This window comes from Crotalus tigris, unplaced genomic scaffold (genome assembly GCF_016545835.1).
Source record: "Crotalus tigris isolate CLP2741 ecotype Arizona unplaced genomic scaffold, ASM1654583v1 scf7180000024429.2167931701:2281839, whole genome shotgun sequence".
Classification (NCBI taxonomy): domain Eukaryota; kingdom Metazoa; phylum Chordata; class Lepidosauria; order Squamata; family Viperidae; genus Crotalus; species Crotalus tigris.
This window is the reverse complement of record NW_024100596.1, coordinates 1,809,688-1,834,991: the sequence shown is the minus strand read 5'-3', so window position 1 is coordinate 1,834,991 and position 25,304 is coordinate 1,809,688. Positions and strand designations below refer to the sequence as shown.

General features: G+C 43.9%; 1 protein-coding gene across 2 annotated transcripts; it reads right to left on the bottom strand.

The window, feature by feature from the left end:
• Positions 1-233: 233 nt before the first annotated feature.
• Positions 234-24,339, bottom strand: WNT10B (Wnt family member 10B). 2 transcript variants are annotated; one of them, XM_039330567.1, is made up of 5 exons: positions 23,994-24,339; positions 21,877-22,039; positions 13,283-13,545; positions 9,470-9,822; positions 234-1,491 (listed from the first exon to the last, which is right to left on the bottom strand). In XM_039330567.1, exons 2-5 carry the CDS (start codon positions 22,005-22,007, stop codon positions 1,033-1,035), a joined length of 1,206 nt encoding a protein of 401 aa, XP_039186501.1. In that variant the 5' UTR covers positions 22,008-22,039; positions 23,994-24,339; the 3' UTR covers positions 234-1,032. The 2 variants fall into 2 exon arrangements, with proteins under 2 accessions (XP_039186501.1, XP_039186502.1); XM_039330568.1 differs by lacking the exon at positions 23,994-24,339 and adding an exon at positions 23,265-23,383.
• Positions 24,340-25,304: the final 965 nt, after the last annotated feature.

The window sequence follows — 25,304 nt, the reverse complement described above, 5'->3', positions numbered from 1 at the left end:
TTCTTCAGGTGTAGCCCATCCCTTGCCAAGAGTCCTTCGCGAAGGAAATGCAGTCCGTGATCCACGAAACCAAAGTTTTCTTCCTTTAGCCAGTAGTGTTTGGTGTGAAAATCATTTTATTTTAACCAAGAAACTAATGTAAGTGAGAAAGGTAGCAAAAAAAAAATGTTTTGGCCAATGGACTCTGAAATCTTTAATCAAACACAAGAAGATATGGGCTTGAGGTGGAGAACTCATGTTTACTGAGGGGAAGCATATAACATATGCAGATTGACAAAAGGAATAGATAAAAGTCAATGAATGAATTTGATTTCCCAGATAAAACTAGAGACCATCTTTCCTCCCATTAACTATACCAAACATGTTTACAAAATATAGATCAGTAAAAGAGCAAAATAATAAATTAACCTTGCAATCAACACAGCACTCCAGTTTCAATTTTGCCAGTGGGCTGTGCTATTAGCAATAACTGCAGCTCTTGCAAATCTACTGCTAATTTTTGTCCCCAAATGACCGTCTATTTCTCCTACTAGCTGCAAACAGCAAACACCCTCCAACTAAAGCTTTAATGTTCCAAGTCCTCATATAGAAGTTCTGAGATTCTGGGACCATGCTGGTTTTAACATGTCTCCCTTCCTTGACTCTAGCCTGTAAAAGAATCTAACCCCAATATAGAATTTTTGCCACTTTGGTTCCGTTTGTTTCTTCCTGAAGTGGCAGGACAGAATCAAGTCTATTCTCCACCCATTAAATCAAACAGGCAGTTTGCAATAAACTGAGATAGGACCAAGCTGGCGGTCAAGAGAAGACAAAAGGGTATCTCTTTGAGGAATTCTTCCTTGCTGCTCACCCTCTATTGAAAGCAAGTCTTCTCTTGGAAGGACCAAGTATGTTTCCAGGATGGAGCAAGGGACCCACAGTAAGTAGGTCAGCAGCCCAAAGCTCGTCTTCTAATCATTATGGCTGATATTGCAGCTGGCACTTGTCACATGGCTGGCTGGAGCACGGAGTAAAGGGTTAGGCCTTCCCTATTCATTTGCAGACACTAACCCATTCTGTGGAAGGACACTCCTCACACTGCACATGGCAGCACCAATGGAAACGGCATTGGCAACGCTGAGCTCGCACCTCCTGCAGCATGTTGTGGCCACGGCCACAGCACAGGCTGCTACAGCCATCTGGCCGTGGGCTGCTCTTGACACAAGGGCGACCGTGGGTGCCTGAGGAACCTAGGCTTGGATCTGGCTCACAGAAATCAGGGGAGGATTCGTAGAAGATGAGGTGCTTGGCCAGATGGGAGCTGTGGAGTCGTGGCCAGAAGGCTCCCGAGTTTCTGTTGTCCAGCCGTGAGAGTGTGGCATAGTCCATTCGGTCCCGTAAGGTGGAACCCACGTGGTGGAAATCTGGGGCTGCTAACCAACATGTCCGAAACTGGCAGCTCCCAGAGGGGCCGTGACATTTACATCTGCGCTTGCTCAGCTCTGACACCACCTGCCAAGAGAGATCAGAAGGGAAGGTTAGCTGTAGAAAAAGGTTGAAATCCCCTGAGTTGAAATGCGCAGTACCTATGGAAAGGGATGAGGGGTGCTGACTGAACTATATCTAAGTTTTTCAGAGAATCCAAGGCCAGCATATATTTGATAAACTTCTTTTATCAAGCCAATCCATCATTAAGCCATGCACTTACATAAGAAAGCTAAGAAAGCATCAGCCAAATAAGTTGGAAGTGTTAACTCAACTGTCTTTAGTCTATGGAGCAAGCCAGTCTTTTTTTAGTCTGGAATCTCCCAGAATTCCCCCACCTTTCTAGTTGAGCTTCTAATACCAAAATGATGTATATACTCACGTATACTCACATCCACGAATAAACCAGCTCTCAAAATTTTAATCAAAAATGAGCCACTCATAGATAAGCTAATGCTCAAAATGTTGGTATGTTTTAATTTCCGCAATTGGATTATCCTTGGGCAATCCATGCATTACAATATCTATTTTTTATGATATTTTAGTTTAAAAAATTGAGAGCTTATCCATGGATGGGCTTATCCGTGAGTATATGTTGGTATATGAGTATTTTTTAAAAAGTATTACAGCAAACAGTGTATTCATGGATAAGCCCATCTGTGGATAAACAGAATCCAAATTCTGAGTGCATTTTGGCACTTAGAATTCTTGGGTTTTTTGTTTTTATTTTACTCTTTTTTATTGGTTTATAGTATAAAATAGAAAAATAATACAAACAACAAATAGTTGGAAAAATAGGGGAGGGAAGGGGGAAGGGAAGAGTGCAGGAAAGAAGGGGAAAAGAAAGAATTCTCGGTTTATCTTTGAGTATATACCATAATCTATTAATGTGCAACACACATACTATGCTATGATTCTTAATGTCTGATCATATCTCAAGAAATACAGTTTTCAGAATATAAGCAGTGACTGGTGCCATAGCTGTTAGAGAGTACAGAGTTCTCAATTCACAACCATAATTGAGCCCAAAATTTAGGTTGCTAAGTGAGACATTTGTTAAGTGAGTTTTGCCCCATGTTATGATTTTCCTTGCCACAGCTGTTAAGTGAATAATTGCAGTTAGTAATCAGGCTGTTAAGTGAATCTGGTTTCCCAATTGGCTTTGCCTGTCAGAAGGTTGCAAAAGGTGATCACATGACACGGTAACCATTACAAATATGAGTTGCCAAGCATCCGAATTTTGGTCATGTGACCAGGGGGATGCTACAACAGTTATAAATGTGAAAAATGATCGTAAGTCACTGTTTTCAGTGCTGTAGTAACTCTGAACAGTCACTATATGAACTGCTGTAAGCTGAGGACTACACGTACTTGCAATATATAGCTTTCATGTAGTCATGTATGCCACTGGCCTCTCTAACCTTTTAGAGGTTTTTGAGAGTACCCACCAGAGGCATGTGGATACAGCTGACTCTGTCAACACACTATACCGGGATTAAAAAAAAAAAAAAAAAACCTTTGAGAAATTTTGTTGGAATATTCATGAATAGGAAGAGTCATGTGGTAACTCAGTCAGCCAATGAGAAGAAAGGGCTACTGAGTCTGTGCAAAAGAGTATTGAGTTAGGAGTTGGATTTCCAGTCTCAAAGTTTTTGTCTCTGTAAGAAGCCTTCATTAAGCTATGTTGCTGTAAAGAAGAATGGTATTGTAAATATTTTTATATAAAGTTTTTTGAATCAGCTAAATGCAGTCAACTGTGAGAGCTTCTGATTTATTTTTTTACCAATAGAGAAATTAAAATTCTCTAACAGGTTATGGGCCCAGAGCTTACTAAGGACTGCATTGTAATTTAAAGCTGGAAGAAATTGCCTGTGTTTAGAAAGTATAAGAACAAGGCAGAATTAGCAGAATGGCTGCAATGGAATTTGAGGAAAACTCTGTGCCTCGTTTGGGCCAGAAGAATTACATTGTGTGGGCTGCAAAAATGGAATGTTTGCTGAAAGCAAAAGAGCTGTGGTATATTGTTGAAAATCCACAAGTGTTTGCAGCAGCAGATCAGAAAAGCCATGATCAAGCTATGGCTTATCTTGAATTTAGATGATGACCAATTTCTAAATGTTGCAAATTTAAAGACTGCAAAGGAGATTTGGTTAAAATTGAGAGCTGTGCACGTGAATGTTTCTGCTTGCAACATAGTGCAATTGTCAAGAAAATTTTACAGAGCCTGTTTGCAACCAGGTGAATCTGTGGAACAGCATTTAAATAAAATGCAAAGTTTATTTTTGGACTTAGAACAACGTGGGATTAAATTCCCTGAGTCCCAGAAGGTTTTATTGGTGTTGAACAGTTTAGATAAAACCTGGGACACAGTTTCTGCAATATTTGAGTGCAAAGAAGAATAAGACTTAAAGTGTGAGGCTTTAAAGGCATATTTGCTTAATGAAGAAGAAAAACGCCATTTTAGAAGCAGCCACGAGGAGGAGAAATTCCTGAGGAGGGGGTCCAGACTGCAAGTCTCCAGAGAAGAAGAAACAAGCAGATCGGACCCAGACCAAATTGCAACAAAAGAGAGATTTTGCAAGCAGAGAGCTTTGCAAAAAAAAAGAATTGCTACATTTGTGGAGCCAGCACACATTTGCAAAGGAACTGTTTGCAAAGGAACTGTTTGCAGCAAAGGACATTTGTACAACCAAAAAGGACTGTTTTGCAAAAGGAACATTTTGGTGTTGCACAAGTTTGCTATAGCAACAACAGAGACAAGTGGCTAATAGATAGTGGGGCAAGTCAAACAATTGTTAATAACTGAATTATTTTGCAGGTTTGTTCCAGTAGCACAAGAAGCTGTGGCTTTGGCAAATGGCCAGAAAGCAAAAGTCATTGGAAAAGGCGATGTAAAAATTCCATATTTGGAATCAAAGTTTACCAATGTGCTTTGTGTACCTGAGATGGAACATAATTTGTTAAGTGTGTCTAATTTAGACAAACAAGGTTTTGAGGTCATTTTTGTAAATGGGAAATGTCTCATCAAAAGGAATGGGAATATTTGTGCAGAAGGCATAAAGGAAGATAATCTATATGTATTGCAGGGACAAAAGGTTCAATGTTCCCATATATTTAAGAATGTTGCAGAGCATGATTCATGTGTTCATCTTCTACATAGAAGACTTGGCCATGCAAGCTTTAAAGTTTTGCAGCAAATGCAAGATTTTGCAAAAGGGCTAAATTTGAAGGGATGCAAAACATATTTGGACTGTGCAGTATGCAAAGCATCGAAGTCAAAGGCATTCCCAGTTAGTAAATATAGCACAAGACAAACAAAAAGAGTTCTAGAGCTGGTCCATGCAGATCTGGTGGGACCTATGCAAGCCAGTTTGGGAGGAGCAAAATATGCACTGGTAATTGTTGATGATTATAGCAGGTATTCGTTTTGCTACTTGCTTAGAGGTAAGACAGAGGTGCTACAACAATTCAAACAGTGGGTAAGTTTTGTAGAGAGAAGGTACAGACAACAAGTGTGTCAGTTGCAAACTGACAGAGGTACTGAATTTATGTCAACTAAATTCCAACAATGGTTGGGGCAGTTGGGGATAAGACACAGACGTACAAATCCTTACACAGCAGCAGAGAATGGTGTAGCTGAAAGAAGGAATGGTGTTTTGCAAACAATGAAAGATTCATTATTAGAGGATTCTGGTATGAGCAGGTCATATTGGGGAGAAGCCATATTGACTGCCAATTATATAGTTAACAGGCTGTGGAGTTCCTCCATTAATAATACTCCATATGCCATTCTATATGGGAGAAAGCCATCACTGGCACATTTGAGAATTTTTGGAAGTACTGCATGGGTACATATTCCAAAAGCAATCAGAAGAAAGGGACAGCAAAAGGCAAGAAAGCTCAGGTTTGTGGGCTATGAGCCAGGGTCAAAAGGATATCGCTTTAGCGATGGAAGTAAAAGAATTATAATTTCAAGGTCTGCTAATTTTGCAGAACAAAATTGGGACAGAATTAATGCAAATTCTGGGTATGTCTCACTTAATGACAGTGATCTGTTTAGTGACAATAACTCATCTAATGATGAAAAAATGAGTATAGAAGATGTCAATGTTCAGGGAGGAGAGGCTGAACAAGACATGAAACCAGAAAGACTTGAGAGACAGGAGCAGTTAATACCTCGTAGGTCAGAGCGATGTAATAAAAGAATTCCACCTGACAGGTATTCTGCCAGCAAGGTAAAGGTTTGTAATATGTGGTATATAAGAAAAAGGTATCGCCAAATAATGATATACAGTATAAGGCCAGGTTAGTGGCGCAAGGTTTTTCACTATTAAAAAATGTATTAAGTTAATAGGTCTGATGTCTCTTCCTGTCATGAAGGGAGGAGCGTTGGAATATTCATGAACAGGAAGAGTCATGTGGTAACTCAGTCAGCCAATGAGAAGAAAGGGCTACTGAGTCTGTGCAAAAGAGTATTGAGTTAGGAGCTGGATTTCCAGTCTCAAGGTTTTGTCTCTGGTCTGTCTCTGTAAGAAGTCTTCGTTAAGCTATGTTGCTGTAAAGAAGAATGGTATTTTAAATAATTTTATATAAATATAAAGTTATTTGAATCAGCTAAATGCAGTCAACTGTGAGAGCTTCTGATTTATTTTTTTACCAATAGAGAAATTAAAATTCTCTAACAAATTTCCTTTCCAAAGCTTTTTGAGTAAACTTAGCATCAATGGATAAGAGGATGTGCCCTTTAAAAACTAACTGGTTTTTTAAAAAATCCCCAAAATAGGATTAAATGGATAATTTTCTCAAAGAGGAAAGAAGTGGAGTATCCCACAAGGATATTCATGAACAATCTTGAGAACTAAGCAATGAGCTGGCTGAGTTTATGGATGACACTGACATATTCTAAGAGGTTAAAAACTAGGTGGAATTGTGATGAGCACCAGAAGGATCTCTTCAAGCTGGGTGAATGGTCAGCCAAACAGCAAATGGAATTCAATTTAAGTGAGTGTTAAGTGATACATGTTGGAACAAAACCCTCTAATTTCACATTTACGCTGGTGGGCTTTGAGCCGTCTTTAACCAACCAGGAAAATGATCTTGGGATTGTACTGGGTAGTTCAGTGAAAGTGTTGACTATTCAGTATAGAAAAGACAGATTTCACGCTGGAGAGGATTAGAAAAGATACAGAATAAAAAAGCTAACCCTATCATAACCCTATATAAATGTACAGTATATACACATCTGGCGTGAGAGCTGGATAGACTTTTGTTGCCACATTTGGGGAAAAATATAACAGAGCTGGAAAAAATATGTTAAGAGGAGGACATAAATTCAAACATCCCCTATGACAGGGCTTTTCAACCAGTGGTACAAGTACCACCTGTGGTACATTGACACCTGGCAGGTGGTACGTGACCATCCTAGAAAAGTGGTAGCAGGGGAGGGGAATGAGCTGAACTGGTGGCAGCACCCCACAAGCCTGAGCGAGAGATGGCTGGAGTTGCAGTGCTGTCAGGCCTCAGTGGAAGCACCAGGATCAGTGCCGCTTTCCAGCTGATTGACGCTTCTTCGGGGCTGTCAGGGCTCAGTGGAAGCACCAGGATCAACGCTAGGCTCCAGCTGAGCCCTGAAGAAGCATCAATCAGCTGGAAAGTAGCACTGATCCTGGCCTTCTGAGCCCAGAAGAAACGCCGATCAGCTGGAATGTTGCAGCATCTCCAGGGTCTTGTGATTTACATTCAGATGCTTGGCAACTGATTCATATTTATGACGGTCACAATGTCCCAGGGTCATGTGAAGTGACCAAAACCTGCTGCAACCACCCAGCAGATGGGGGGGGAATAAAAACCAAACACCCCCACCCCACCCCCACTGCCAATCCTCAACAGAAATGCTCACAACAATGAAAACCTTGGACAGGAGGAAGAACCCCGCCACGAGGGCAGGCAGGTGTCTTGCTCGGCTGTGGCTTGGGGGGCACTTTTTTCAGTGCCACTGTAACTTCGAACAGTCGCTAACCGAACAGTTGTAAGTCGAGGACTACCTGTACTTTATCACTTTTTTCCTTTTTTTGTCATCAAGTTTCTGACACCTTGCTAGGTGACGTGGTACTCGGATGTTGCCATATCCTAAAAGTGGTACAATGGGCGAAAAGGTTGAAAAGCCCTGCCCTATGAAGACAAAACTCTTCCAAACTCTTTAGCTTGGGGAAAAAAAGAGAGGGATATAATAGATGAATAAAAACACCCATGGCATAATGAAAAGTTCTTCATCTTGTCTCAAAATGCTACAAATGCTATCCTACAAGGTGGATGAGAAGATTTAAAGTAGATCTCAGAAAGCACGACTTCATAGTGAATAATGAACCTGAGTAATTCTTTGCCACAAGACATAGTGATGGCCACTTACTGGGTGACTTGTAAAGGTACTGGATAACTTAATAGAGAACAGGTCTATCCAAAGCAGTTGATTTTGGAGATCAGTTTAATTCATTCTGAAACCTATTTTATTGCTGTGCCAAGTTCTATCCATTATAGCCTGAATACTTATAAAGCAGTGATTCTCAACCTTTTTAATGCCGCGACCCCCAACCGGTCGTAAGTCGAGGACTACTCAACCGGTCGTAAGTCAAGGACTACTCAACTGGTGCAGCACCGTTTGCAGAATGGGACTTTTGGCGGGCTCAGCAGGGCAGAGACAGTCTGGACAATTCCTATTGGCTTTTGAAAGCCAATAGAATCATTCAAGAGAGTCTATTCTATTGGCTTTCAAAAGCCAATAGAATAAAAGGGAGTAGCACAGCTAAGGAAAAGGGGGAAAAAAATGGCGGACTGCATTGTTTGGCGACCCCCGTGAAATGGTCATTCGACCCCAAATGGGGTCCCGACCCACAGGTTGAGAACCGCTGTTATAAAGCATCTATAACAGTGATTCTCAACCTTTCTAATGCCGTGACCCCATAATACAGTTCCCCATGTTGTAGTGACCCCCAAGTGGGTGTGGCCACCAATAAGAGGGAGTAGGACAGCTAGGGAAAAGGGAAAAAAATGGCGGACAGCATGGTTTGGTGACCCCCGTGAAATGGTCATTTGACCCCAAATGGGGTCCCGACCCACAGGTTGAGAACCACTGATCTATAAGAAGTCAGGATAAATCTGGAAAGTGTTCTACAACAGAACATATTCTCATATAGGAATCAAATAAGCCCACATTCGTGTTTTTAGAAAATAACTAACTTTCCAGTTTTCTTGTTTGAATTTTGCAGAATGCTTCAATTTTGGATGATGATGTATTCAGACACCTTTTTAAGCAGGTCTATAAACTTGCCCCCAAATTTCTTATTACCAAGAGAATTGTCATCTGCATCAATGTAAGCACAGTTCACTCTATCATATGAGAAACTTTCATTTAGAGAAGCCAAGCGATTGCATTTCTGTTGGATCAGTTATTCCAAGCATACTATCTGATTAATAGAAGCAAGCTCCACCAGAGGTTCATGCAAAAGAAGAAAATCTTAATGCCTCCCTATACTGGGAATAAATAACACAAATAATTCTGCTAAATCTAATGTAGACATACAGTAGAATTATTGAATGGAAGCAGGCATAATGAGAATGATAAATCATGCAGAAACACAGCAGGCACCTTCCCTCTGAGAGTAGGAAGTTGTTCGAATGTATTTCTCTTGCGCACCACAGTGTCTCAACACATGGTTTGGGAAAATAATCTGAATTTAGTCGAGCCACATTTAGTATGATCAGCTTTATGTTCTCAAACTCATCTCCACGTCTATGATAGCTACACATTAACAATAAACATTAAAAAAAATATGAATCCTGAGAATATTAAATACTGTACCAGATAACAGATATAGATTAACTATCACTAACACCAAGTAATGCAACTGTGGCAGAATTGTAGCAATAAGATTATCTCCATGATTACTCTTTCATTATGCCACTGATAGACTTTCATCCTTCCATCCTCCAAAACCCTGCCTCTTACCTTTCTGCCCACGCGGTGACTGTGTAGCTGCATCCGGGCATGAGCATCACGGGGTTTTCTTCGTGGGTCTAAAAAATGCCGGGCAAATCTCTGGGCATAGGCAAAATCTGCACTGCAGCCACCCCATTCCCAGGTGTCCTGCGGGCTAGGTTGCCCCCACAACGAGGATGGCACAGGGGGCAGGCTCTTGCCCCGGCTTAGAGACTGCAGCTGGGTGAGTTTTAGTTTCTGGTTCTCTGTGCCTTGTCTGGCACAGCCACAACTTTGCAGTTCCCCAAGACTGCAGGCAGTTGCCACTGCATGGGTCACACCAGCTGCTAGCAAGGAGAAGACAAATGCACTTTCCCGGAAGCCTAGGAAGCAAACACAGTGAAGAGTATAAAATTTGCTAGAGGCTCAAGCCAAGAAGACTTTACATAAGAAGTACACGTGTTCAGTGTGATGTTGACTCTTGGGCATTTAGAGTAGGTCAATGTTTCCCTTAATCCACCACAATTCCTTCAGTTCTTTTTTTAAACTTAAAACTACAGTTGCCACTTTACATCATTCTCATACCTAAATCCAGACCTGAGATAATCCCAATTTGAGATTCAAGAAAACTGGATTCTCATCCTTTCATCAAATTAAATGTTTGTGCATATAAAACAGCTAATAATTCAATCTGAAATAAAGCTGTGGGTGGTCTTTGAAAATCTACTCTAAAATAATTTATCTTCACAGTTTGAATGAGTTGTTACAGCTTGCTTCCCTAAAGAACTTCTGGATCTTCCTGCCTCACTAATGCACTAATTCCAGGATTCCCTTGGGAAAAACAATTACTCTTAAATTACTCCATAGCCTAAATATGCCCTTGTCTACAGCCTTCTGTAAGCTGATGCCTCCAGATATGTTGGACTTCAACATTTTGTAAAATCACACAGATACCACTGTTGGGCAGGTTGGGAGTTAATACACTGCAATTCAACACGTCTGGAGAACATCAGGTTGAAAAACATGAGTATTCCTACTCATGTTGCATTGAACTCATTAGGACTGCTAAGCATCACACATGCCTAGAGTTGGTATTTTTCTTCTTGATTGTTGTTTATAAATTGATAGACTTGCTTTATAATGTAAATTAGCCATGGTATCTATCATCACGATGCCTCTAATCCCTGGTACCTATTAGGCATTTCCTTCTTAATCCATTCTTCCTTAGTCTCCTGATGCTTCTCCTATTCCTGTGAACACAGATGAGCCCCACCAAACTCATGACACATCAAGCAGCAGCTGACACATCAAGCAGCGGCTCACCCAGGTGCTTGGTTTGGAGCTTGCTCCAGCTCTTGCCTGCCCAGAGGCCTTGCTTTGAACTCGGGTTTAAATTTAGAACCGGCTCCTTCAAAGCTCAATTAATAAAAGAGATGCAAAGGACAAAAGAAAAGAGCTGCTTGCCAATTTGCCTCTGGACTCAGGTGTTGGCCACTCTTAACACAGCCAAGGCAAGAGGCCTGGGTGAGGCAGCACCTGGGAAGAAAGGCAGGGGAGTAAAGAAGGGCAGCCGTGACCAGGCAGGCTTAGCAAAATGCTCTCAGCTGCTCCCTCCACTTGGGAGCCGATGCTTGCTGCCATGCCACCCACAGAACACAGATGTAGAGAGACATCAGAATCATTGCTATTCACTGCTCCCAGTTGTTGGTCCAGCTAGGGGGGAAAAGAGGCAAAAGCAATGAATTGCTGTTACTGCTGTTTTTGGCAGGATTCCTCTTGCTCATACCCTTTCAAGTCAGGAATCCATCAAGAGTGCCTTTTCCCAACTCCACTTGTGGTCAAGAATCTTCTTCAAATTATCCCTTTTCTGAAGACTGTGCCCAAGCAGTTATTGTCAGGTTTGTCCATTCCTTAAAAGGATGATGGTCCTCCTAAGGTTGCTAAACTTCAACTCTCAGCATTCTTCCCAGCTAATGGCGAGGGATGCTAGGAGTTGGAGTTCACAGCTAAGGATCCTCCCTCTGCAACACAGATACAGGAACAGAGGAAGGAGCTGATGAGAGTGAGCCAACCAAAGAAGCCCAGGCTTAGCAGCAGGATTCTTACTGATGTAAAGAAAAGGAACAGCTGGTGGCTGCTGCTGCTCCTATTTGGTGGGAGTTATCAATAAGCCAGTTTGAGGTGATGGGGCAAAGATTATTATCATCAAATTTACCATCTCCCAGTTCAAAGCAATTCTGAGCAGCTCAAAGATGCTATTTGCTGACAGCAGCCCTACAGGAATTACATTCTGCCCCTACCACCTTTACTTGTTCCTCTTCTTGGTGCAACCAATTTTACTTTCAAACTGAAGATAGTTGGCTACATTGTACAATGAAGGAAGAATTCATTTCAGATAGCTTAGATCAGGAGTCCCCAACTCCTGGGCCGTAGCCCACTACCAGGCTGTGGCTTATTCAGAACCAGGCCACGTGAGTGGCTGGCCTGGGTATGTGCACGCGCAGCTCAGGTTGCACAAGCAGCGGGCCAGTGTGCATGTGCTTGGCTTGCACAAGTGGCCGGCTGGCCCCCTTTCCCCCTCCCCCCACCGGGCTACCTAGCAGTAAAGGTTGGGGACTTCTGGCTTAGATCAAGATTCCCAACTGGTGCTTTTCAGCTGTGATGGACCTAAATGCTAATTATTCTTACCCAGGCCTCAAGAAACCTTGGCTTGTAGCCCACAGACTTCAGTTGGTTTATGGAAGAAGGATGTACAATTAAAGTTACCTACTGTTCTCCAAAAGTCAGCCCTTTATCTCAGTGTTTTCCAGACACTGGACAACTGGAATGCTCTATTTTTGGTTTCAACATCCAAACTGGATTAATAGTTAAATCAGGGGTGGCAACGCAAGGCTCAGGTGACCATATCCAGTTTTCAGCTTCCAGAGAATATCTAAACTGTGTTGACAAATCCACAGTTTTCAAGAGCATAACTGTCCCAGGCTTTTGGGGAGGAGGACAAGATCAGAAGCAAAATTGGTGCCCTAAACCCACTAAGGCACCTGATTGTACCCTTTTACTCACAGTGCTTTGCAGCCCTCTCTAAGCAGTTTACAGAGTCAACATATTGCCTCTGGGTCCTTATTTTACCAATCTCAGAAGGATGGAAGACTGAGTCTACCTTGAGCCAGTCAGAATCGAACTCCTGGAGTGAGCAGTGACTTAGCCTGCAGTACTGCATTCTAACCATTGCACTACCACGGCTCTTTTAATACCTACTGTAGCATTTTAAAAATAACCCAGGAGGGATAATCAAAAGCTCGTTTTTTAAATGAAGAGGACAGATTTCTGATTCTTATTCTCACAATACTTTCTAGATGCAGATGCTCATAAGCCACGTCAATTTCACGCACCAGCCCTTTTAAATTTCTAATGACCTACAACAAACCTTCATGAAACAAATCAAATGTTGGAAGCAACTTATATTTGAAGACTTTAAGGGCTTTATCCATGAGGCTTAGTAACTAAATGAAGACCAGCTAGACCTGAAAACAAAATGCTGCAAGTTCCTTTTTTACACACAAAGATCCACAGCATCTTCCTTCGGGATGCTTGCATTTACATTTTTAATATAGATCTATTCGTGCCAAATCGCCCAGGTATGCTGATATTCCTCCTTGTTCTTCGGTAATCCCACGTTACTTCATTTCTGTGGACACTAGATCAGTAAAGGGGGAAAGGAGAGGATAGAAGGGGAACCGTGGGCAGTGAGAGATGAACCAACTCCCAATTTTATTGCCCACCAACCCCAACGAAAGGGTTGTCCCAAGCCCAGCATTTTCTCCCACTTAACCCTCTTCTCACCTCTCTTCAGAATGGCACTGTTAAGAAGCACAGTGCTCCCACTGCTCAGGTCGGAACAATTCCAGCGCCTCTCTTGCAGCTGGTGTCGGCACTCATGGAGGGCAAGGTGAATGCCCTGTAAAGCTGAAGCCATTGCTTCTGGGCTGCGTACACAGAGTCCAAATTGGCGCCGGGTCAGCCAGGGCAGGGTCATGCACATGGCATTAGAATTCAGGACAGATTCCGCCAGCACTTTGGGCCCCAAGGGACTGTGGCCCAGCATTCTAAGAGAGAAAAAGGAAAATGAAATCTTGGCTTGAGAAGAAAACAGAAAATGGTCAGGAAGCATTTTATTGCTTGATCTTAGAGCAAGAATGACCTAGGCTTAGGAATGAGAGAGAGAGAGAGAGAGAGAGAGAGAGAGAGAGAGAGAGAGAGAGAGAGGGGGAGGGAGAGAGGGAGGGAGGGAGAGAGAGAGAAGGAGGGAGGGAGAGAGGAAAAGAGATGGGGAAGAGGGAGAGGGAGGGAGAGAGAAGGAGGGAGGGGAGAGAGAAGGAGGGAGGGAGAGAGAGAGAGAAGGAGGGAGGGAGGGAGGAAGAGAGGGGGGGAAGAGGGAGAGGGAGGGAGAGAGAGAGATGGAGGGAGGGGAGAGAGAGGAGGGAGGGAGGGAGAGAGAGAGGGAGGGAGAGAGAGGGAGGGAGAGAGAGAGAAGGAGGGAGGGAGGGAGGGAGGGAGGAAGAGAGAGGGGGGAAGAGGGAGAGGGAGAGAATAGGTTCAATTGTGCATTCCCTAATGGAGTGTGTGGATCACTCTGGCAAATGAGAGAAAAAGACGCTCATTGGAAAAAATCAGACAAGAGAGGCAGGAGCCCCCAGTGGCTTAATGGTCAGAGAAAGAAACTTAGGAAAGGCCTGCCCTAACGGATCAAGCCATTAAAAGTGAGGGTGGGAAGTTTGTACTTTCAGACTTGCAAGATTCTGTTAATGTAACCTTACAATTAAGTAGAATTAGTTTATCCAGTTGTATTTCTTATCTGGTTTGTCTGGGAAGGCTGACACCCTAATTGTAGCATCAACATGCCTGGTAACCACTTTTTTTTTAATCCTGTGTCCTCCCAAGGTGTCAGATTTCCAGGTAGATCAGACAGGAAACACAACCAGATGAGGCAATTCTACTTTATTGCAAGGCAACATTAACAGAATCTTACAAATCTGAAAGTATAAATCTCTGGCTGCCTCTGTTGACAGCCTGGTACATTAGAAGGAGTTCCTTTCTGAGTTTTTTTCTCTGCCTGTTATGCAACAGTGGCTCCCTCCCCCTCCCCTTATCTAACTGTTTCGTAGGCAGCATCTCATCCCCCTGTCTCCCAAGGCCATTCCCTCATACCATAGACCAGGGTTGCCTTTGCCTCATCCTCAGCACCGAGCTAAGGTGATTTGGAGTCATCTTTAGCTGATCTGATTTCAAAGTAGTGAAAAGGTTCTTCTCCTGAAACCATTTTGACCACTGATACAATCTAACATGATTCATCACTAGCATGATTGTGCATGCGGACAAGTTGGGATCTGCCAAGGTCCTATCAGCCACTTGCCGAAAGCCTGCCTTTAGTACAGTAGCCATTTGGGTTAGTTTGTGGGAAAGATCAGATACTTGGCATCTACCATCTGTGTTTTTCTACAAATTGTTGATGCTACAATTTGGCCGCTTTAAAATGGGTGGACTTCTCAGGTGATCAAACATTGATCTAGGTCAAGGGTAGGCAACCTTGGCTCTTTTATGACTTGTGGACTTCAACTCCCAGAATTCCTGAGCCAGCCGTGCTGACTCAGGAATTCTGGGAGTTGAAGTCCATGAGTCATAAAAGAACCAAGGTTGCTTACCCCTGATCTAGGTACTTCGTTACTCACATATGGCTTGACCAGCACTTTTCAAAAATCTAACCAGCACTCTACTCCTAGCAGGTAAAGCTCTAGCACATTTTTGAAATACTTGTTGTTTTTTTTAAACATGAGTTTAGCTTTCTTTCAGAACAGCTCCGGATCAGTATGACTAATGCTCTCAAGTGATTTACAGTGTAAAAAGAAAAAAAAAAGAAAAAAAAGCAGGGTTCTGATAGCTGCATGTTACAGCATTTACCACATTACTATTATTTTTCATTGTTTTGCCAACAAAGGATTTCATATGGCTGTCCTTATTACTATTTTAATTACCTGAGGCTTGGAATGGCACAATTTTGCCTGCTCTGCTCTAATACCACGGCTGATCTTCATCTACTTCCAGGTGCAGCCAGCCACAGGAACAAAACTGGATTAGCTGCCATCACTGGAATTCCATTGCAGCGCTAGATGAAGATGCAGGTAGCTCATTATCAGTGACCATTCTGCTTTATACTATGCCAGGGGTAGGCAACCTTGGCTCTTTTATGACTTGTGGACTTCAACTCCCAGAATTCCTGAGCCAGCATGGCTCAGCTTGGAAACTCTCCCTTTTCCCTCAGCATGGCTGGCTCAGGAATTCTGGGAGTTGAAGTCCACGAGTCATAAAAGAGCCAAGGTTGCCTACCCCTATACTATGCCCTTCTGCCTTATCCATGGACATATGTTTAGCTTTCTTTCAGAAAAATGCTAGACCTGTGTTCAAAATTAGCCAACGGGTCATAGACTGTGCATCTGACATCCACTTGATGGATGTCACATGTGGATAAAAGTACTCTCCCAAACACTCACCTACACTCCTCCGACTGTGTCTGATCCCTGATGGGAATAGGATTGGTATTTGCTATCCTACCAGCAAGTGATACTTAGTGGGAAGGTTGGAAGACTCTATCAATCACATTTCTTAACTATTCCCACAATAAAACTGTAAGTGAAGTATCCACTGTCATCCAATCGCTTTCCCCACAATTCTCCCCTATCTCTAATCATCTTGAATATGGAGGATCGAATAGTGAGGATCGAATTGCTGGCAGTCTGCAGTCGGCAGCCTGCAATACTGCATTCTAATCACTGTGCCACCAGAGGCTTAAATTCAAGGATGGAGGACTCCACCAATCACATTTCTTAATTATTCCCACATTAAAGCTGTAATGGCAGCATCAGTTGCCACCCTTGTTACTGAGATAAAATAGGATTCATCAATCTGGACAGGTACATTCCATGAAATACTTTTCTACCACAGCAGTAACAGATGAATGTTACTTTAATATGGCCATTTGGCTGTGTCCAGGATCTCCAATTAAGGGCCAGTCACAAATTCTTACTAACCACCAGACCAGGGAACACAACAGAATAGTTGTGATCAGCTGTAATAGCTGGTAGGAGCTGCTTATTGTGCTATGCTTTTTTATTAGAGGATATATAAATGTATTACCATATAAATAATCTAACCCAACAGGAAATGGAAGAGGCTCTCTGGTTTAAATACCAAGCAACAAGGAGAGGCTTGTGAATGAAGGAAAGGCTTGCCAATGAAGTTTGTAACTTGCCACACAAAATGCTGGAGCAGCACCATTTCTGCCTCTTTCCCCAGGAACCAAAATTCTTTCTTTTCCATGTATTTTCACCAAATTTAGATAGGAGGTATATTCTCCACTTTTGGGTGAGAATTGAAGAATGAAGTTGAACTGTTCTGAAATTCTAAAGTCCACTGAAGTCGGTCGGCCAATAAATTTAAATACAGGTAGCCCTCAACTTACAACAGTTCATTTAGTGACCATTTGAAGTTACAACGGTGCTGAAAAAAAGAGACTTATGATCGTTTTTCACACTTACAATCATTGCAGCATCCTCATGTGATCAAAATTCAGATGCTTGACAACTGGTTCATATTTATGACGGTGGCAGTCTCACGTGATCCCCTTTTGTGACCTTCTGACAGGCAAAGTCAATGGGGAAACCAGATTCACTTAACAACCGTGTTACTAGCTTAACAACTGCGGTAGTTCACTTAACAACTATGGCAAGAAAGGTCATAAAATGGAGCAAACCTCAACGGATATTTCACTTAGCAACAGACATTTTGGACTCAATTACGGTCATAGGTCGAGGACTACCTGTACATACATACATACATACATACATACATACATACATACATACATACATAAAAATGCAATAGAGCCACTGAACTCCGGGATAGAAAAAATGTTTTTAATAACTACAACTTAGCTTTCGTCAATCCTCTGTTGACATCATCAGAGTGGTAATTGGTGGTTAGAGAAACCCGCTTATATAGCTAGATGGATGTTTAACAATCTAGCCATGGAGCACGTGAGCGGTCTACCCGCCCTCTGCCCTCCCACAGTCAACCGTCCTACATACATACATGCATACATATATATTTTCCTCTTCTCTCTGCCCATGACAGAGAAGAGGATCTAGATGTGCTGGCCACCAACCCTGGTTCCATTACAAAAGCTTCTAGATCAGGGCTGTCAAACTGCCGGCCCACAGGCTGGACGCGTCATGTCGAAACCGCGCCCACCCCATTGCTGGCCATGGAAAAAAAGTCGCGCTACGTCGCGACACGTCACGTGACGTTGCGAGTTTGACACCCCTGTTCTAGATGGTTTAAATAGGGGCAGAAGGCCAAAGGACAGGGTGTGGGGGAGAGATAGGTAATGAAAAATCAGATCCCCTGCATTTTAATTTTTAACTCCACACAGGCTTCTCTCTCCACACGGAGCCAGGCTAAGTGCATTTTGTCGAACACACGTGTGCAGAGTTGTACAAAAGCCTCCTGGCCATCCAGCCAGGCTCCACCGTCGATGGGAGAGGGCTGCACCTGGGTGGTTGAGTTTGCAAGGGGAAATTCCCTGCCTGGGCCCCCTCTGGCACTAGATAAAAGCAAGGTTGGAGATCAAAAGTATCCCCCCAAGGCTCAGCACCCAAAAATAGGGGAGGGGGAGGGGGAGGATGTTCCCATGACAAAAAGGCAGCGCCCCACCCAGATCTAAAGCAGGGTGTCTCTGCAGCAGAGGGAATAGAGTAGGAGTAGCCCAGGCAGTGGGAGACACAGACATGTGAATGTGGGAAAAGGGAATGGAGCCAGGTTTCCTGATGAGAAGAGGCCACCATAGCAACCACCCCATGGAGACAGGACATCCTCATAGCAATGGATGTATAGCTTTAACAATTCCTGCCTGCCCTATTATTGCCACCACACATAGTATCTCACATAAACTACAAATGCTTTCCTCCTAAACGCCTACAGATGAATTCTCCCGAAGATCAAGCACTGCCTCAGTCCTTCTCCCTGGACCAAACTACCCCTCCCCAAAGCAACTTTTCGCTCGGGACAAGAATATGCGTACGGAACATGCATATTCGTAGAAACATTTCTCATTCATAGCAGTAGTGCAAGAAAACACGGCTGCAGCATTCGAAAAGGCAGGTTGCATTCTGGAAAGTAAACTACATTAAGCAGTGAGGTTTACCCCTTAAGGAAGCAGACCTGTACTTGAAGACTGCATTCCTACAATTTGGGGATAAAACCTGTTTGAATCCAGTGGAATATGCATCTGAGTGAACAAGCTGAGGACTATGCTACAACTGGCTCATCATAATCTAGTGGCTACTCATAAACCTTAGCTAAGTTCCCCAGGGCTTTTGTGATCACGTGATAGATTATGGGAGTGGTGCGATGGCTTCTACTCCTGCTGCTGCAGAATGGAAAACTTCCACTCCTAGTATTGTCCATTAGGGCTGTGCGATGCACTGGATTGGATTCCCCCCCACCCCAAAAAAGGGGGGGGAGCTTTCAGTCCTTGTATACATTAATTAAAGCCTACAGAAGCTGCAATGAGCCTGTAGATCTCCAAAGGACCGCAAGGACCTTTTTCTTCTCTGAAGTTGGGAGTGTCCTCAAAGCATCTGAGATGGGGAAAGGCCATCAGCGGAGGGCATAGCTTGGGTCTCAAAGTTGCACACAGTCCACCTCCAATCTCCACCTTTTCCCAAATTTTTCTTTTTTATGGGCAAAAGGAGATAATGATGATGATGATGATGATGATAATAATAATAATAATAATAATAAGTTGGAAGGGACCTTGGAGGTCATCTAGTCCAACCCCCTGCTCAGGCAGGAAACCCTATACCATGTCAGACAAATGGGTGTCCAGTCTCTTCTTAAAAACTTCCAGTGTTGGAGCATTCACAACTTCTGGAGGCAGGTTGTTCCATTGGTTAATTGTTCTAACTGTCAGAAAGTTTCTCCTTAGTTCTAGGTTGCTTCTCTCCTTGATTAGTTTCCATCCGTTGCTTCTTGTCCTGCCTTCAGGTGCTTTGGAGATGGCTATCACTATGTCTATCACTATGTTTAAATTAAAGCAGATTTAATTTTATCCCAGATCTACCCACTTTTTGGAGTGCAACCCTTGACGTGCCCCCAAAAGGCAAAGGGTGACCCTTGAATTGTTGTGCAGCCTGAAAAATCAGAAAAGAATCAGGCAAATTCCTCTTTCTCGAAAGCCCTCTGCAAAAAAACACTCCAGTAGAGGACCTCTCATGCGCCACTGCACTTTGCCACTTGCCTAGTCAGTCAACAGCGGCAAGCAGGTGACTTCATGCAGACATGGTTGCCTTACGCCTCTTTCTCTCTGCTAACTTTAAAGCTTCGATCTTCCAAATTGACATCATCCACACCTCTCATCTGCTGTCTGTCTGGTTAACAAGCAATGCCTTGTTTTCAAGATTGGAAAGAAAAGAAACAGAAGGAGAAATCCCCATGCCACACCATTTCCAAATTTCAGCAAGGGTTTAAAACAGGGAACCTCCTGGTTTCTGTTCCACTCTCAGAGGCAGAAGTCCTTGGTCTGCAGGAGGGAAAGGATGGCACTTGCCTGTGAGTTATGGAACAGGACATTGGGCCAGTGATCCTTCCAGTCTAGTGGGGTCACTGGGTTAGCATTCCAAGGCCGGAAGCAGGAACCTTCTCCAATCCTCAGCTTGGCCCTTGTAGCTAAATGTGTTGAACCAGCACAATGTGAGTAGTCTTCAACTTACAACCGTACATTTAGTGACAGTTGAAAGTTAGGATGGGACTGAAAGCGTAACTCACGACAGCTCTTCGCATTTCCTACTGTCACAGATGTTCCTGTATTCACATGATGAAAAATTTGGGCCCTTGGCAACAAATGATAGTTGCGATATCCCAAGGTCACATGATCACCATCTGCACCCTTCCCAACCAACTTCCAGTAACCAAGGTCAATGGGGGAAGCTGGATCGGCTTAATGACTGTCTGTTTCATATAACAATGACAGTTTCACTTAATAACCATGGCAAAAAGGTCATAAATTGAGTGCAACTCATTTAACAACCACTTTACTTAGCAATGGAAGTTCTCACCCCAATTGCGGTCATAATTCAAAGACTACCTGTCACTGGACTTGTCAGAGATGATAAGACTTTGAGTCCAGTACCTGGGAGAGGGGGGAAGGGAGATTAGAGCGAGGAAGGCTCTATTAATGCATAAAGCAGACTGGAAAGTTTCACAAAAATATCTTACTTAATCCTGGAGCACTGCTAATGAGAGCTGCCCATTTTAGCTCCATTCTAATTTCTGGCTTTTCAGGAGAAGCCAGACATGTACATCAGAACTATACCCATAGTTCAGGGTTAGGCAACCTTGGCTCTTTTATGACTCGTGGACTTCAACTCCCAGAATTCCTGAGCCAGCCATGCTGAGGGGAAAGGGAGAGGTTCCAAGCTGAGTCATGCTGGCTCAGGAATTCTGGGAGTTGAAGTCCACGAGTCATAAAAGAGCCAAGGTTGCCTACCCCTGCCATAGTTGTTATACACAGGGCTGTTACAGCATCTATTTTAGCCAACATGAAAATCACCCTTAATGATGGCTGCTTGCTGATACCGGAGATGGAGAAACATGATATACAGCTCTTGCCCAACATTCAGCACCAATAGCAACCATCCTTGGCTCATGGATGAAACCCACCTGACGATCTGACAGGTGGATAAAAGTATTCTCCCAAACACTCACCTTTACCCTCACCCGATCTGGGTCCAATCTCTGATGGGACTGTGATTGGTACTTGTCCTACCAGCAAGTGATGCTTGATGGGAAGGTTGGAGGACTCCACCAATCACGTTTCTTAACTATTCCCACAATAAAACTGTAACAGCAGCATCAATTGTCATCCAATCACCTCTCCCACGATCCCCCCCCCTTCTCTTTCTAACCATCTTGGAGTATAGAGGGTTCTCTGTAGCATGCTCAGAGGCTTCAGCTCATCCCAAGAATAATTTTTAAGATCACCTTCTGGGAGCCCTACTTTCTGCTTCCCTCAATTTAAACTCCAAACCCACTTAGGAATTGTGACACTTAGGAATTGTGCTCATATTTAGCAGGAGGGGGAAGGATAAAAAGGGCATAATTGGATGGAGACTATAGCTGCAGAGGCTGTTCTCAGAGGCTGTTCTCACCCTATTTTTGGCTCTGTAGAGAGGGGGAGGTGGGGAAATGTGCTTAGAGTAGACTGCTCTTCTTTGAGACTTCTGCCCTGATCCCAAAGTTCTTCACAGCGACTTCAAAACCTGCATCCTCTTGAGGCTACCTGTTCCAGGATAGGCACCTCAACTCCCAACAGTCATGTTACTTACCCTCTCCAAAGGCAGAGGCAAGCAGCAAAAAGGCAAGTATTCACATGGGGGTTCCTCGGGGCCATGCTGAACTCCATCTGGGTGCGTTGGGTTGGTTCTCTAGTGTGGTTGGATGACGCCCTCTCCCTCATGTCCCTGCCAGGGAGGGATGGGGGTGAAAAACCTGCAAAAGGGGAAAGCTAAGAACCAGGTGGAAAGCAAGCTGTTTGGAGTCAGTGGCTGGGCTCCCATACAATGTGGACAATTGAGAGGCCTGGTGGCCCCATGTGGACAGCGCATTAAGCCGGATTAGTTTTAGCCTTCTATATGTTTTCATGTGGCATATTGGGTTAGTTTATTGTATTTTGTGCAAACCAAGAAACAGATAATTCAACTAAGGGTACTATTGTATATAAAGGTAGGTAGTGCAGAGTAATGGAGAACGGATTGACTGGACCAAGAATTTATGTCTATGGAGTTCATCCCAGTCTACTTCAAACAATGTTATGAGGATAAAATAAGGAGAGATGGGCAATTCTTTAACTTTCAGAAGGAGGACATACATCTAGCCAAAAATTAACATTTCCCAATTCTGGCATCCTCTTGTGGGTTATTCTTGGAGCATTAGAGTGAGGGACTGTTATATAATTGTACGTGAATGTCTTATGGAGGCTTCTTTTCAGAACATTTGCTGTCAATGGCAACTTTTCATAAATATGAAAACAAATAATAAAGAAGGCCCTTAAGACAAAAGACCAGCCTCACCCTCCTGGATTGGATTCCCTCCAGTTTAAGTCAAACCATGGCTTCTGCACAGCTTTCTACAAGCAATATTGAATCATTGTTTTTGCTACTAACAGAAGCTCCCTTCTTTCATTCAATTTAAACCATGTCTGCTTCATAGATTAGCCTGGATATAGATTTCTAAGGAAGAAAAAAGGAGTAGGACAGAGTTCTTCTCAAAAGGTGAAAAAGACAAGACCTTAAGAATCCAAGGGCCCAACTGGGTTAGACCAAGACTCATCTTAGTCCAGCACTTTGCTTCTCACAGTGGCCAACCAGATGCCCCTGAGATGTTCACAAGCAGAAAAAGAAGAAGACACACGTTCTTCTTTGTACCCTGCTGCATGCAGCTTTTGGAGGCAGGCTGTCCCCAATCTATAACCCTAATCCTATGGACACCATCTGTTCCGGAGTCCAAACCTTTTTTTCTTGAATGAACTCTGGATAACAGCCAGAAATTCATTAGATACCAACATCCCCTGTACAGTGGTACAACATGGAAGGACAATTTTACTGGTTGCTTTTCTGCCTGTTTTCTGCCTTATTAAAGATACAAGCGACCTGCCAGAAGAAAACAAGAGAGAAGAGATGGGAATACAACAGCGAACCCAGGCAGTGAACTCTACCTGTCTGATTTCTTCCTTTGAGGCTCCAGCAATCGCAGCTTTCCTCCCAGGCACCTCGTGCCCAAATCCCTTTCCGCAGATTAAGCTGGAAAGCTTCTCCCGAGACCCCGCGAGGTAGATCTCCCTCCCAAAACACAGAGTGGCCCATTTAACAGAACCGCCCGCGCGGTCCTCTTCCCTTTCTTTTGCGGGACTGTCCACGCAGGAGCGCGCTCCCCGTCGCAGCAGCCGGCGGGACGCCCTCCCCTCCTCTCACCCGTGCGCCGGCCGGTCCCTTTCTTCTCCTCTTCATCTACCTGCCCCTTCCCTCGTTCGCTCCTTCGCAGTCACTAAAGCCTCGCCTGGGCGAGGTTTTCCCCTCCCCATCCGGGGGCAGCCAAAGCCGGGAAGCAGCTGTTCAATTCCTCCGGGTGCGGTTCGAGCGCAATGCCCACACCCACGGGCGTGAACGCTGTCCCGCCGTGGTCCCACGGGCAGCGTTCGGCGCCTCTAGCCTCCCCGAGCGCAAAGCCGGGCACGGAACCCCCCTCTTCCCGCCGACGACCTCTCTGTTCTTGTCCCCAGTCGGAATTTCTTTGGGAGGGGGGGGTGTCACTTTCTTCAGATACCTTCGTCCTCATCAGATCCCCTCCCCCCTTTTCGCGGGGGGAAGTTTCTGCACGCTTCCTCCGCAGATTTTACTTGGGCTTTCTCGTCCTTCATCTCTCACGTCTCAACTCGCCCGCTTACCTTTTACGCTGCGAATCCAGGCGCTTCTCTTCCACGCTCTTGAATGCTCATCCTCTGCTTCAGGTTCCCATTCCCCCTCTCCGAGGTTGCTTCGCAGTTCCTCCCGTCTCTGGCGTCGGTCCCACCCTGTGCACGCGTGGGTCACCTTGGCTTTCCCCTCCCTTCCGAGCTGGGGAGTCACACAAAGTCAATGCAGGGAGGCGAGATCAAAAGGCCATCTAGTCTACCCCCTCCCCCCAACAGCTGTCCCGAGAGACCTACGACGCCCTCCCCTTCAAGCGGGCCACTAGGAGCCATTGAGAAAGCAAGGGGGGTTTCCCTGCGTGTCAGCAGCGAACAGCTGGGAGCGTCCTTCGAAGGGCAGCCTAGGATGAGCATCGTTTTCGCAGGAGTCCTGCTTCTCGCGTCCCGTGGGAAGGGGAAGGGGAAGGAGGGACGGTGCTCCCTCGCTGCCTCATTACACCCACGTTTGCAGAAATGGTATCTAGCAGCCTGAAATGTAAAAGAGTGATATTAAACTCTAAACCGCAGGAGCTCATTGCGTAATAAGCCTCCAATAGCCATCCAGGCGCCCAGGAATATGTAGCCACCCTTCCCGGGATACACACACATACTGTACTTGTATGCACAGATTCTCTTACAGATACGCTGTGCTAACTCTGGTTCAAAACCTTCAATGGGGATCCTCGATACTCCATCCCGCACGAAAAGCTGTGTACAAAATCTCACAATGAAATATAGAGGAGTAACCACAGATCGTCTACTACAGTTATCTAATGTTCCTCTGCCTGTATCGGAACTGTTTATTCCTGACTGCAGAGCTTCAACTTTTAAAACGTGTTGAACCTCGGCTAGGTGGAATATGCAACCTTTAGCTTTTAATAATAATAATAATAATAATAATAATAATAATAATAATAATAATAATAATAATAATAATAATAATAATAATAATAATAATAATAATAATAAAGCAACCCTGCAAATGTCTTTTCAGGAAAAAGCTATGAAGGGCTTGCTTGTTCTCGAGCGTTTGAGGATTTTCCTCATCCTCTGCTGGAAAAACCATAGCAAAACTTGAAAAGGACACGGGCTCCCTGCTCGCTTTACAAGCACAGAAGGTCCGGCAATTAGTCGCTTTTCTGCTTTTAAAAAAAGATCGAAGCGAAAGTCTTTTTACGGTCTTCCTCTTCCGTACCATTGGAAATATTACTCGATTGTCCGAGCATTTAAAAACATTCTTGGCGCTCCCAACGTTATATTCATTGTATAGAATTGCAAGAATTTTACCCAGGAGAACGCGTTTCTCCT